The 15,000-nt window shown below is 48.0% G+C and overlaps 2 protein-coding genes across 2 annotated transcripts in view; one reads left to right on the plus strand and one right to left on the minus strand.

The window, feature by feature from the left end:
• gabra5 (gamma-aminobutyric acid type A receptor subunit alpha5) overlaps window positions 1-8,418 on the minus strand; it is a gene marked incomplete at both ends in the record, with an annotated part of 15,236 nt that extends 6,818 nt beyond the window's left edge. The window contains 5 exons of the mRNA XM_079221085.1: window positions 3,378-3,460; window positions 5,755-5,975; window positions 6,352-6,419; window positions 8,112-8,236; window positions 8,336-8,418. Coding sequence (XP_079077211.1) covers window positions 3,378-3,460; window positions 5,755-5,975; window positions 6,352-6,419; window positions 8,112-8,236; window positions 8,336-8,418 — 580 coding nt within the window. The remainder of the gene's footprint in view (window positions 1-3,377; window positions 3,461-5,754; window positions 5,976-6,351; window positions 6,420-8,111; window positions 8,237-8,335) is intronic.
• gabrb3 (gamma-aminobutyric acid type A receptor subunit beta3) overlaps window positions 1-15,000 on the plus strand; it is a gene marked incomplete at both ends in the record, with an annotated part of 32,491 nt that overhangs the window by 3,631 nt on the left and 13,860 nt on the right. The window contains 3 exons of the mRNA XM_079221084.1: window positions 10,450-10,497; window positions 11,174-11,265; window positions 13,465-13,532. Coding sequence (XP_079077210.1) covers window positions 10,450-10,497; window positions 11,174-11,265; window positions 13,465-13,532 — 208 coding nt within the window. The remainder of the gene's footprint in view (window positions 1-10,449; window positions 10,498-11,173; window positions 11,266-13,464; window positions 13,533-15,000) is intronic.

The raw sequence follows: 15,000 nt of genomic DNA on the forward strand, positions 1-15,000 counted from the left end.
GTCTCTTTGTAGTCGTTCCCTGTCTCTTTGTAGTCGTGCTGTGTCTCTTTGTAGTCATTCTGTGTCTCTTTGTAGTCGACCTGTGTCTCTTTGTAGTTGTTGTGTCTCTTTGTAGTCGACCTGTGTCTCTTTGTAGTTGTTCTGTGTCTCTTTGTAGTCGTTCTGTGTCTCTTTGTAGTCAACCTGTGTCTCTTTGTAGTCCACCTGTGTCTCTTTGTAGTCGACCTGTGTCTCTTTGTAGTCGTTCTGTGTTTCTTTGTAGTCGTTGTGTCTCTTTGTAGTTGTTATGTGTCTCTTTGTAGTTGACCTGTGTCTCTTTGTAGTTGTTATGTGTCTCTTTGTAGTCGTTTTGTGTCTCTTTGTAGTCGTTGTGTCTCTTTGTAGTCGTTCTGTGTCTCATTGTAGTCAACCTGTGTCTCTTTGTAGTCGCTCTGTGTCTCTTTGTAGTCGACTTGTGTCTCTTTGTAGTTGTTCTGTGTCTCTTTGTAGTCGTTGTGTCTCTTTGTAGTCGTTCTGTGTCTCTTTGTAATCGTTGTGTCTCTTTATAGTCGTTGTGTCCCTTTGTAGTCAACCTGTGTCTCTTTGTAGTCGTTCTGTGTCTCTTTGTAGTTGACCTATGTCTCTTTGTAGTTGTTATGTGTCTCTTTGTAGTCGTTGTGTCTCTTCGTAGTCATTCTGTGTCTCTTTGTAGTCAACCTGTGTCTCTTTGTAATCATTATGTGTCTCTTTGTAGTCGTTCCCTGTCTCTTTGTACTCGACCTGTGTCTCTTTGTAGTCGTTCTGTGTCTCTTTGTAGTCGACCTGTGTCTCTTTGTAGTCATTCTGTGTCTCTTTGTAGTTGTTGTGTCTCTTTGTAGTCGACCTGTGTCTCTTTGTAGTTGTTCTGTGTCTCTTTGTAGTCGTTCTGTGTCTCTTTGTAGTCATTCTGTGTCTCTTTGTAGTCGACTTGTGTCTCTTTGTAGTCAACCTGTGTCTCTTTGTAGTCAACCTGTGTCTCTTTGTAGTCGACCTGTGTTTCTTTGTAGTCGTTCTGTGTCTCTTTGTAGTCGTTGTGTCTCTTTGTAGTTGTAATGTGTCTCTTTGTAGTTGACCTGTGTCTCTTTGTAGTTGTTATGTGTCTCTTTGTAGTCGTTTTGTGTCTCTTTGTAGTCGTTGTGTCCCTTTGTAGTCGTTCTGTGTCTCTTTGTAGTCGACCTGTGTCTCTTTGTAGTCGTTCTGTCTCTTTGTAGTCAACCTGTGTCTCTTTGTAGTCGTTATGTGTCTCTTTGTAGTCGACCTGTGTCTCTTTGTAGTCGTTGTGTCTCTTTGTAGTCGTTGTGTCCCTTTGTAGTCAACCTGTGTCCCTTTGTAGTCAACCTGTGTCTCTTTGTAGTCGACCTGTGTCTCTTTGTAGTCGTTCTGTGTCTCTTTGTAGTCGTTGTGTCTCTTTGTAGTTGTTATGTGTCTCTTTGTAGTTGACCTGTGTCTCTTTGTAGTTGTTATGTGTCTGTTTGCAGTCGTTTTGTGTCTCTTTGTAGTCGTTGTGTCTCTTTGTAGTCGTTGTGTCCCTTTGTAGTCGTTCTGTGTCTCTTTGTAGTCGTTCTGTGTCTCTTTGTAGTCGTTGTGTCCCTTTGTAGTCGTTCTGTGTCTCTTTGTAGTCGTTCTGTGTCTCTTTGTAGTCGTTGTGTCTCTTTGTAGTTGTTGTGTCTCTATGAAGTCGTTGTCCCGGTAGTAAAGAACGGAGGTTTGCAGATGCAGATATTAAAGTTTGTCTCTGTTACGTTGTTCATTCTGGTCACATGACATCTATTCTTCTGTCCATCCTGAGAGAGATCCTCCTCTGTTGCTCTCCTGAAGGTTCTTCCTGTTTTCCCTGTGAAAGGGTTTTACTATCTTGAGGAAGACTGTGAAGAGGACTGTGATGAAGACTGTGAAGAGGACTGTGATGAAGACTATGAAGAGGACTGTGATGAAGACAGTGATGAGGACTGTGAAGAGGACTGTGATGAAGACTATGAAGAGGACTGTGATGAAGACTGTGATGAGGACTGTGAAGAGGACTGTGATGAAGAATGTGAAGAGGACTGTGATGAAGACTGTAAGGAGGACTGTGATGAAGACTGTGAAGAGGACTGTGATGAAGACTATGAAGAGGACTGTGATGAAGACTGTGATGAGGACTGTGAAGAGGACTGTGATGAAGAATGTGAAGAGGACTGTGATGAAGACTGTAAGGAGGACTGTGATGAAGACTGTGAGGAGGACTGTGATGAAGACTGTGATGAAGACTGTGAGGAGGACTGTGATGAAGACTGTGATGAAGACTGTGAAGAGGACTGTGATGAAGACTATGAAGAGGACTGTGATGAAGACTGTGAGGAAGACTATGAAGAGGACTGTGATGAAGACTGTGATGAAGACTGTGAAGAGGACTGTGATGAAGACTATGAAGAGGACTGTGATGAAGAATGTGAGGAGGACTGTGATGAAGACTGTGAGGAGGACTGTGATGAAGACTATGAAGAGGACTGTGATGAAGACTATGAAGAGGACTGTGATGAAGACTGTGAGGAGGACTGTAGCTGGACGCAGTCCCCGGTCAGCCCATGAGGTGATTCCAGAGGAGCAGCTGGTTCACAGCGCTGAGCTCTTCATCACTAACACCAATTATCAATGATCTAAACGTCATATTTGTTTCTCTTCTCCATATTTGATGTTTGATGAGGATCATGATTTAAAGTTCTGTATTCGTGGCACTTTGCCAGATTTTGCTTTTAACAAAATTCAATGATGAGAAAACGAGTTCCCCAAAATAAGAACAACGTTTTTGAACCAATGAAATGAAAGGTCCTTGTTTGCTTCCTGTGACTGACCCGCCCCCTCCAGGAGGTTCCACCGGCCTGAACGCCTCCTGGCTCCCCTTAGTCTGCAGGTGGAGACTGTATCTAAACCCGGTCTAACTACCTCCAGCAGGCTGATCTCCATCAGAGAGCCCGGCCACGTGGGCTCAGCCCGGGTCAGCTGGGGGGCGAGGTGGGCGGGGCCTAATGACGGATTACTGTCCTTACCTCAAGACGCTGATCTAATGATCTAAACCGACACGGTCTGAGGCCGCTTAGCAGTCACGGGAGACACCTGAGCTGTGAGCAAGGTGTGTGTGTGTGTGTGTGTGTGTGTGTGTGTGTGTGTGTGTGTGTGTCTCACTCACAGCTCCAGCGCCACATGACCAGTAATGTGATGAGCTGAAGACACACGGCTCCTTCACTGCTGAGGACGGTTACATGCAGAGGACCTATTGGGATCAATAAAGGATCCTTTATGGAGCATGAAGCGCTCCATAAAGGATCCTTTATGGAGCATGAAGCGCTCCCTCTCCTCCTTTGAAGACGTTTACTCACAGCTCCCAAACTTCAGGGGACAAGCGTGGGCGTCCATGGGGAAGTCCTCCAGCTGCATGGGGCACTCTGCAGAGATGGTCAGCCTGAGAGAGAGGCAGGGGAGTCATCATCATCATCATCCTCTCTGATTATACATCATTTGTTTCATCAGTCCTGTCTTCATCGTCTCCATAAGCTGCTGATTCAATTATATTTGTTTTGTAGAGAGCAAATCACAAACTCTCCTCAGAAGTATAGATGTCATGTGACCAGGAGGACAATAGATGTCATGTGACCAGGAGGACAATAGATGTCATGTGACCAGGAGGACAATAGATGTCATGTGACCAGGAGGACAATAGACGTCATGTGACCAGGAGGACAATAGACGTCATGTGACCAGGAGGACAATAGACGTCATGTGACCAGGAGGACAATAGATGTCATGTGACCAGGAGGACAATAGATGTCATGTGACCAGGAGGACAATAGATGTCATGTGACCAGGAGGACAATAGATGTCATGTGACCAGGAGGACAATAGACGTCATGTGACCAGGAGGACATAACAGAGTTCCTCAGTCAGAATAACCCTATGATGAGAGTAGCGTGATGAAGAAGTTACAGTAATAACAATACTAATGGTAATGAATGGAATCAGCAATACTAATAGCGATGCAGCTAGCAGCAATGAGCCAGCAGAGGGCGCCGTTGTGTCTGTGGAGCTGAAGCTCAGCAGGAACACAAGCAGCTCATCTGGTGTGTGATGTGATGCTGCCCTCTGCTGGCCACACACACCATCACCTCGCTCCTCAGTTACAGACCATAACACACCGGGTACTTTATACTTCTCAGAGGAATGTATCCTGCTTTTTCCTTCTGTGTATTACTCTTTTTTCTACAACTACAGTAAAGAGTGACTATTGAATCACAGCATCTTATAATAATAATAATTCAGTCACAGATGGTGACGTTTTAAAGCCTCCAGTTCAGCATTACGGCCGTCGCCATCTTGATTTTGCAACCAGTGAACAGGAAGTGACCATATATGGACTGAGGAGGATGTAGAGACAACATATAGTCTCTGTGTTGACCTGTCAATCACCTTGTAGCCCCGCCCTAGAGCACCCTCTGCTTTATGGTCTGTTTGACTCTAAATGACCATAATGTACTAAATGAACATCATGCTGTATTGAAGAAGACTTGAAACTAGAGATTGAGACAAAAACTCATGTTTACAATGTTTACTGAGGGAATACATCAAGAGAAGTAGAGTCATTTATATAGACTTCTATACAACCAGAGGAGTCGCCCCCTGGTCGTCAGGAGAGAGAATGCAGCTTTAACACATGAAGCATATACTTCTATACAACCAGAGGAGTCACCCCCTGGTGGTCAGGAGAGAGAATGCAGCTTTAACACATGAAGCATAGACTTAATTTTATTAAAGAACCGGAGGTTTGACACCTGGTTTCAGTGCTTTTTTAAAAATGTGTTTATTTAAGGTGAATTACGACATCTTCTATCTTCTTAATAAATCATCGTGACCGATAAAGACAGAACAGATGAGCTTTCACAGCATGAAACAGCAGCTGGAGAACTGAACGCTGCATCTAGGAGAGTAATGGATGCACGGAATGTTTCTCTCAGAACATTAAAGGTGAAGACTTTCTCTCGTCTCGCTGCGTTTGTGAACATGAAGCAAATATAACGTCGCTGGATCATTTCCTCCAACATCCTGAGCTTATTAGTGAGTGAGAGGATTAGACGATGACATGAAAGTGGATGTAAATGAGATGTTTCTATGAAAATATAATATTCTAAAGTACAGACAATAAGTGGCAATAATAATATAATAATAAAGATTGCTATGTTTTTAAGAGATACCTCCTCGTCAGGAACTGACAGGGTGCATGAGAAACTTCCTGAGAGCAAACCGTCCTCCTTCACATCTACGTTCCACAAACTAAACAAACAACACGTTAAAACCTCTGTCCTACTGGGTTAGCCTCTGTGCTACTGGGTTAGCCTCTGTGCTACTGGGTTAGCCTCTGTGCTACTGGGCTAGCCTCTGTGCTACTGGGTTAGCCTCTGTGCTACTGGGTTAGTCTTTGTGGTCAAAACTCTAATATCGTTCCTTGTATTTGTTGTGTGGATAGCATAGCGGTGCAGGTGAGCATAGCGGTGCAGGTTAGCATAGCGGTGCAGGTGAGCATAGCGGTGCAGGTTAGCATAGCGGTGCAGGTTAGAATAGCGGTGCAGGTTAGCATAGCGCTGCAGGTTAGAATAGCAGTGCAGGTTAGCATAGCGCTGCAGGTGAGCGTAGCGCTGCAGGTTAGCATAGCGCAGCAGGTGAGCGTAGCGCTGCAGGTTAGCATAGCGCAGCAGGTGAGCTCACCTCATGGTGTACAGCAGCGTGCCGTCGTCCTTCAGCCGCAGCAGCTTGTTGGGCGTCGTCATGTTATGAGCGATGGATTTCTTCCCGTTGAGGAAGAAGGTGTCCGGAGTCCAGATGTTACTGGCCAGCAGGTTGTTCAGAGGAAGCATCTCCATCGGGCCTTTGAAGCAGAGTCTCTCGTCTTTCCAGCTCTGACGGAAGAACACGTCGATGGTGTATTCCTGCAGGACGCAACACGGTATTAACACGTTAACAATAAATACACGCTAACCATTAGCCCGACGATGACGAGCCTCCTGGAGCCGCTGCAGGTGCAAAAACAATAACGATATAGTCAGGTGAAGGGTAATAATCTAAGAAGGAAATAGAGATTAAAGTTGTAAATATGCAAGACAAATATCAAAAAAAGAAAAGAAACAGGATATTCTCTATTCTCACTCTTTTCTTATGGTGCATTATGAAAGTTTGAAAGATGAAGATGCCGATCAGCTAAAATCAGCCGTGATACAAATGCATTGAACGTGGATGAAACAATTAGGATTACGGCTGCATGTTAATAACATAATGAGTTTAAGTGGAGAATAAGCAGCTTCTCACCATTTCAGTGTCGGAGACCGGACCGAAGCTCGTGACAAAAATGTTGGTTTTGATCTCCGTCACCTTCTCTGTAAGAATAGAGAGAATATGGATTATTATTGAGTCCTTTCAATGGAGCCATGTTTTTAATGTAACACAACAACGTAGCGCAACAACATAGCGCAACAACGTAGCGCAACAACGTAATGCAACAACGTAATGCAACAACGTAATGCAACAACGTAATGCAACAATGTATTGCAACAACGTAGCACAACAACGTAGTGCAACAACATAATGGAACAATGTAATGCAACAACGTAGCAACAACGTAGTGCAACAACGTAATGCAACAACGTAGTGCAACAACGTAATGCAACAACGTAGTGCAACAACGTAATGCAACAACGTAGCGCAACAACGTAGCGCAACAACGTAGCGCAACAACGTAGCGCAACAACGTAGCGCAACAACGTAGCGCAACAACGTAATGCAACAACGTAACGCAACAATGTAGCGCAACAATGTAGTGCAACAACGTAGCGAAACAACGTAATGCAACAACGTATGCAACAACGTAGCGCAACAACGTAATGCAACAACGTAATGCAACAACGTAATGCAACAACGTATGCAACAACGTAGCGCAACAACGTAATGCAACAACGTAGCGCAACAACGTAATGCAACAACGTAATGCAACAACGTAATGCAACAACGTAATGCAACAACGTAATGCAACAACGTAATGCAACAACGTAACGCAACAATGTAGTGCAACAATGTAGCGCAACAATGTAATGCAACAACGTAACGCAACAATGTAGCGCAACAATGTAGTGCAACAACGTAACGCAACAACGTAACGCAACAACGTAACGCAACAACGCAACGCAACAACATAATGCAACAACGTAACGCAACAACGTAACGCAACAACGTAACGCAACAACGTAATGCAACAACGTAATGCAACAAGGTAGTGCAACAACGTAGCGAAACAACGTAGCGAAACAACGTAGCGAAACAACGTAGCGAAACAACGTAGCGCAACAACGCAAACACCTTAAATAAATAACAACCTAAAGTTATGTAACAAAGGTCACGGGACACGACCAACGACCAATGGGTGAAAGTCCTGTTTGTTTGAGCCATTCTCACTTTTTATACACTTTTGCTTCGTCACTTTGACCAAATGCGAAACAGTTGATCCTTACTTTTGTATTAAAGCCTCATAAAGTGAGTTTTATTCTTCATTTAGCAGCTGAATGTCCTACACTGCCTCGACACCCTGAAGCTATCAGAGCCGCTCGGGACATGATGCACACAAAGTGAAACCCGACCCAACGTTTGTACTTTAATAGAGTTGACGATATAATAATGTAACAATGTGTGTAAGGTCTACTCCATGAAACATGAGGAAGCTAAAAGCTGTAGGATAAAAACATGTCCTCCTCTTGTAGAGACCAGACTCAACTGAGGGGTTTTACAACGAGAACCAAGACCTCCTCAAAGTCACGGCCTCCTCAAGGTCACGGCCTCCTCAAGGTCGCGGCCGCTCAGAGCCATTCCACCTCACTTAGAGGCGTAAACAGCCTCGTGTTCCTCACGTGGAAGAAGAAGACGACGTTCCAACACGCCTGTCTTCATCCTGAACACCTTAAGGTGCAGCGCTCGGTGTCCTGGGTGATTAGGAAAGGGCGACGCCCCCTAAGACGTTGGTGGAGGGCCATGTTGGGTTCTGGCCCGCCATCAGTGGAGCGGTTCTACTGATGTCCTACCTCCCAGGCCGGGCCGCAGCCTGTTGTCGTAGCCGTCCAGCAGCCCGTCCAGGATGCGGGTGAAGATGGTGATGTTGTCGTTCAGCTCGGCCTCTTTGGGAGATCCGGTCACGTCCTGGGAGAGGCTGCAACGAGACGCAGCTTAGAGAGCAGCTTCCAAAGGGAAACCTATAGAGAGCACATGAAGCCTCACGGTCTCCACTCGGAGGGTCAAAGGTTCTCACCTCAGACGGCAGCTGATGCTCAGGAGCCCGACACAGAGCCACAGACGCCTCATGGCACAGCTGCAGCGCATCCCATCGCCCATCCCTGGAACACACGCTTCCTGGGACCAGAGAGTTCATCCATTCTGTTCTGTGCTGTAAGTCCAGAGGTGCTGAGCTCGTCTCTCACTGAGCGACTGATAACGCCGCTAACGTTGGTCTCTGCAGACCCGTGTGTGTGTGTGTGTGTGTGTGTGTGTGTGTGTGTGTGTGTGTGTGTGTGTGTGTGTGTGTGTGAACGGACACTAAACAGCAACATCTGCACAGATATGAGCTGACAATGCAAAGTCTCACTCCTGAAGCTCCTCTACGAGACTGAGCTGCACACACTGTCATATAATATCATATCACACACTATCATATCATATATCATGTATCACATCATATCATATCACATCATATCATATCACATCATATCATATCACATCATATCATATCACATCATATCCACACAAGCCCAGCTGTAGGTCCTCTGCTCCCTGTGGCTGCTCTGCATCCTTCATCCAGCGCTCACATCGCTTCAGAGTAGAAAGTACCTCCAGTATCGCGATGCAGGTCTCCTCCTCCTCATCCTCCTCCTTCTCCTCCTCCTCCTCCTCCTCCTCCTCCTCCTCCCCCTCTCCTCTTCCTCCTCCTCCTCCTCCTCCTCCTCCTCTCACTATCACTGTACTGAATATCAGCGCTCTGCTTACCACACAAGACGATGCGCATCAAACTTCTCTCGGCGCCGCAGAGATCTCACTGAGAGCTGAGCGTTGGCTTCAATACGGCAGAGTCCACTCCATCTGGAGAGGGAGGGAGGAAGGGAGGGAGAGAGGGAGGGAGAGAGAGGGAGGGAGAGAAAGAGAGAGAGAGGGAGGGAGGGAGGGCGAAAGAGAGGAAGGGGGGAGAGAGGGAGGGAGAGATGAAGATGATGAAGATGTGGACTAATTCCACAGTCAGCGAGGTTTATTTGGCCCCTGAGCGATTAAAAGGTTGCAGAGGAACGAACAGCTTCCTCCAACACTTGTGCTGACCGGACATCCTTTAGCCCCGCCCCCTCTGAGGGGCTGCGAGCTCTGCAAGAAAACCCAATAGTGCATCTGAAGGCGAAGAACTATAATATTACTATAATCAGCATATAATCTATATAAACTATGATACTTCAGCATACACAACACTGCCACACATCTGTATTTCATTATGAGCAACGTCCTGTGTCTATAAAAGACATAAAGTCAACTTGGTCTGCAGGTAGACAGACAGACAGGTAGACAGACAGGTAGACAGACAGACAGGTAGACAGACAGGTAGACAGACAGGTAGACAGACAGACAGGTAGACAGACAGACAGACAGGTAGACAGACAGACAGACAGGTAGACAGACAGGTAGACAGACAGACAGACAGACAGACAGACAGACAGACAGACAGACAGACATACAGACAGGTAGACAGACAGACAGACATACAGGTAGACAGACAGACAGACAGACAGACATACAGGTAGACAGACAGACAGACAGACAGACAGACAGACAGACAGACATACAGACAGGTAGACAGACAGACAGACAGACAGACATACAGGTAGACAGACAGGTAGACAGACAGACAGACAGGTAGACAGACAGGTAGACAGACAGACAGACAGGTAGACAGACAGGTAGACAGACAGGTAGACAGACAGACAGGTAGACAGACAGACAGACAGGTAGACAGACAGACAGACAGGTAGACAGACAGGTAGACAGACAGACAGACAGACAGACAGACAGACAGACAGACAGACAGACAGACATACAGGTAGACAGACAGACAGACAGACAGACAGACAGACAGACAGACAGACAGGTAGACAGACAGACAGACAGACAGGTAAACAGACAGGTAAACAGACAGGTAGACAGACCTGATTTACCCGTCTTTGGTTCAGGGTCCAGGTTGCCTCCACAGTTTATCTTCATTCTTCTCCTCCATCATGAGGGTGCTTTATACTTTTTAAACGGACTCCTCCCCTTTGTGTTTGAATAGTAAACTGACCACTCCCCTTTGTGTTTGAATAGTAAACTGACTCCTCCCCTTTGTGTCTGCAGGAACGCTGTGGACGGGAACAAGAAGCAGTTTGCCATCTACGACACCAGGTAACTCTCACCTGGCTGACCCGCTAGCTCTTCTTCACACCAACAACTACAAATACACACCAATAAATAGCACTCACCTGAAATCCTTGTATGGATCATAGTCCCCTGGTGATATAGTGATGTAGATGTGTGTGTCGTCTGCATAATGATAACACACTGTGTTGTTGTTCATAGTGTGAACAGTGGCAGCATGTAGATGTGAACAGAAGAGGCCCCAGTATTGAGCCTTGAGGAACACCACATGTCATCCTAGTCAGCTGTGATGTGTAATTAACTACAGACACAAAGGTAGACAGGCAGGCAGGTAGGTAGACAGAGGGAGGTAGGAAAACAGGCAGGTAGGAAGACAGAGGGAGGTAGGAAGACAGGCAGGTAGGAAGACAGGCAGCTAGGTGGGTTGGTAGGTAGGAAGGCAGGCAGGTAGACGCCATCCAATCTCATCCGGTCTAAATCATTTCATCCGGTCTGAACTCAAACCATCTCTCTAAAACAAATAAAGTATGTTTAGGTTAAACTGAGACTTCAAACAGTTCAGAAAATATGTCTTTATTTATTTTGTTATTTAATTTCATTGATTTATGTCAAAATGTCATGAGAATTTAAACTTGAATATCAAGAAAGCGTGCGGGAACGTCGGGGCAAAAAAAAGATATATAAAACCTGGTTTGTCTTTCAGCGTCAACGAACCGGGGAACATGTCGTACGTCAAAGACACGGTGGACAAGCTGCTGAAGGGATACGACATCCGACTGCGGCCGGACTTTGGAGGTACGTGTCCCACCGAGGTGTAGCACCCCAAGGGCTCCCCGGGGTGTAGCACCCTAAAGGCTCCCCAGGGTGCATCACCCAAAGGGCTCCCCGGGGTGTAGCACCCCAAAGGCTCCCCGGGGTGTAACACCCTAAAGGCTCCCCAGGGTGTAACACCCTAAAGGCTCCCCATGGTGTAACACCCTAAATGCTCCCCAGGGTGTAGCACCCTATGGGCTCCCCAGGGTGCAACACCCTAAAGGCTCCCCAGGGTGTAACACCCTAAATGCTCCCCAGGGTGTAGCACCCTAAGGGCTCCCCAGGGTGAAACACCCTAAAGGCTCCCCAGGGTGTAGCACCCCAAGGGCTCCCCGGGGTGTAGCACCCTAAAGGCTCCCCAGGGTGTAGCACCCCAAGGGCTCCCCGGGGTGTAGCACCCTAAAGGCTCCCCAGGGTGTATCACCCCAAGGGCTCCCCGGGGTGTAGCACCCTAAAGGCTCCCCAGGGTGTAACACCCTAAAGGCTCCCCAGGGTGTAGCACCCTAAAGGCTCCCCAGGGTGTAGCACCCCAAGGGCTCCCCAGGGTGCATCACCCCAAGGGCTCCCCGGGGTGTAGCACCCTAAAGGCTCCCCAGGGTGTAGCACCCCAAGGGCTCCCCGGGGTGTAGCACCCTAAAGGCTCCCCAGGGTGTATCACCCTAAGGGCTCCCCGGGGTGTAGCACCCTATGGGCTCCCCAGGGTGTAACACCCTAAAGGCTCCCCAGGGTGTAACACCCTAAATGCTCCACAGGGTGTAGCACCCTAAGGGCCCCCCAGGGTGTAGCACCCTAAAGGCTCCCCAGGGTGTAGCACCCCAAGGGCTCCCCGGGGTGTAGCACCCAAAAGGCTCCCCAGGGTGTAGCACCCTAAAGGCTCCCCGGAGTGTAGCACCCCAAAGGCTCCCCAGGGTGTAGCACCCTAAAGGCTCCCCAGGGTGCATCACCCCAAGGGCTCCCCAGGGTGTAACACCCTAAATGCTCCCCAGGGTGTAGCACCCTATGGGCTCCCCAGGGTGTAATACCCTAAAGGCTCTCCAGGGTGTAACACCCTAAATGCTCCACAGGGTGTAGCACCCTAAGGGCCCCCCAGGGTGTAGCACCCTAAAGGCTCCCCAGGGTGTAGCACCCCAAGGGCTCCCCGGGGTGTAGCACCCAAAAGGCTCCCCAGGGTGTAGCACCCTAAAGGCTCCCCGGAGTGTAGCACCCCAAAGGCTCCCCAGGGTGTAGCACCCTAAAGGCTCCCCAGGGTGCATCACCCCAAGGGCTCCCCAGGGTGTAACACCCTAAATGCTCCCCAGGGTGTAGCACCCTATGGGCTCCCCAGGGTGTAATACCCTAAAGGCTCCCCAGGGTGTAACACCCTAAATGCTCCACAGGGTGTAGCACCCTAAGGGCCCCCCAGGGTGTAATACCCTAAAGGCTCCCCAGGGTGTAACACCCTAAATGCTCCACAGGGTGTAGCACCCTAAGGGCCCCCCAGGGTGTAGCACCCTAAAGGCTCCCCAGGGTGTAGCACCCAAAGGGCTCCCCGGGGTGTAGCACCCAAAAGGCTCCCCAGGGTGTAGCACCCTAAAGGCTCCCCAGGGTGTAGCACCCCAAAGGCTCCCCGGGGTTTAGCACCCTAAAGGCTCCCCAGGGTGTAACACCCTAAATGCTCCCCAGGGTGTAGCACCCTAAGGGCTCCCCAGGGTGTAACACCCTAAAGGCTCCCCAGGGTGTAACACCCTAAATGCTCCCCAGGGTGTAGCACCTTAAGGGCTCCCCAGGGTGTAACACCCTAAAGGCTCCCCAGGGTGTAACACCCTAAATGCTCCCCAGGGTGTAGCACCCTAAGGGCTCCCCGGGGTGTAGCACCCCAAAGGCTCCCCAGGGTGTATCACCCTAAGGGCTCCCCGGGGTGTAGCACCCTAAAGGCTCCCCAGGATGTAGCACCCCAAAGGCTCCCCAGGGTGTAGCACCCTAAAGGCTCCCCGGGGTGTAACACCCTAAAGGCTCCCAGGGTGTAGCACCCTAAAGGCTCCCCGCATGGCTCTCATCTGCCGGCTGTTTTATTGACTTTAATGAACTTTATTTATGTTTTAAAGACATTTAATGGACTTTATTCTCGTGTTTTAAAGACATTTAATGGACTTTATTCTCGTGTTTTAAAGACATTTAATGGACTTTATTCTTGTGTTCAAGGTGCGCCGGTGGCTGTTGGGATGAGCATCGACGTGGCGAATATAGACATGGTGTCAGAAGTCAACATGGTAAGTATATATACAAAGTGCCTCTCAAGGGGTCTCGTGCAGTGGTTCTCCAATGGGCGTACGTGAGATTTGTAAAAAATGTATTTATAATTAGCATCCATTCAAAAATCCTTTTAAAATAGTTATGAACCCCAGGTGCCCCCAGAACAGGGTCTGAGCTCTTCATCAGGAGGTCTTCCTCACTCTCCATGTGCTCGTACTCCCATGAATCGGCAGCAGAGCCTCTGATGTGACCCAGCAGCACCTTACAGGAGCATATGGTCCATTTGACATGTCTAAACGAGTCAAGCAGCTAACTAACCCAACGTTGTAAGGGGTACCTATAAAGGTTTTAGTAAAACTGAATTTTATATATTCTATATTAAATCAGACACTGATGGCACAGCGCTTTGTATTAGATATTTTTTTCATCCAAAAAGATGTTGCGCTGGTTAAGGGGTAAACATCACTGAATAAAGGTACTGGTCTAGTGAACCTACAGTGAGACGGTCTCTGTACCGCCTCCTCTTTCTCTCTCTCTCTCTCTCCCTCTCGCTCTCCCTCTCTCTCTCCCTCTCTCTCCCTCTCTGAAGGTGGTTCTGACCCGGTTCAGCCCGTGTGGGCTGAGCTGCAGCTCGTTGTAAAGGAAATGAGAGTATTTATATATTTCTAGCCTCTTTTATTTTTAGTTGGCTCTGCTTCTTTCTCCACTGAAGCGTCGGTGTAGTTTGTGTGTTTATCTGGATCACCAGATCACTGGATCACCAGATCACTGGATTACCAGATAGCAGATCACATGCTTATCGTATAACCAGATCACTGGATTACCAGATAGCAGATCACATGCTTATCGTATAACCAGATCACCAGATCACTGGATTACCATATAGCAGATCACATGTTTATCATATAACCAGATCACTAGATCACCAGATGACTAGATAACGATCACTGGATTACAATATAACCAGATCACACGATTACATATAACTGGATCACCAGATCACTGGATCCCTCCGGCAGGTTACAGAAGCTTCTGTCCAGCAGCATCCTGATGAAGACCCCTCTCTGAGATCTATTCCTGGCTCCAGCAGCGTTGTCGTTGTCGCTGGCGGTGTCTGCCTGGCAGGCGGTGAGAACGTCTGAGAGCAGAACTCTGAGCCGAGCAGCCGACAGCCCGGTCCTCCCACCGGGCCTCGCTTACTCACCGGAGCCCAGAACCAACCTCCTTCTGTCTCTCGGGGTTCACGTCTCTGACAGCGAGCGCTCGGGCATCACAGGGAGGAGGACGTGAAATCGAGTTTTTGGTTCACGGTTTGAAATCCTCCACGGGACGGTTAGTTTTCATAGAGCTGGGACATAATTCAATATTATCATTAATGACAAATGCTGCAAATATTTCACATCACAGCTCTTCATAGAGCAGCGATAGAGATATGCAGCATGAGGTTAGACCACCTTGTAGCTAAAGCATGCCCTGTCAATCCCC

Source organism: Taurulus bubalis (assembly GCF_910589615.1).
Source record: "Taurulus bubalis genome assembly, chromosome: 7".
Classification (NCBI taxonomy): Eukaryota; Metazoa; Chordata; class Actinopteri; order Perciformes; family Cottidae; genus Taurulus; species Taurulus bubalis.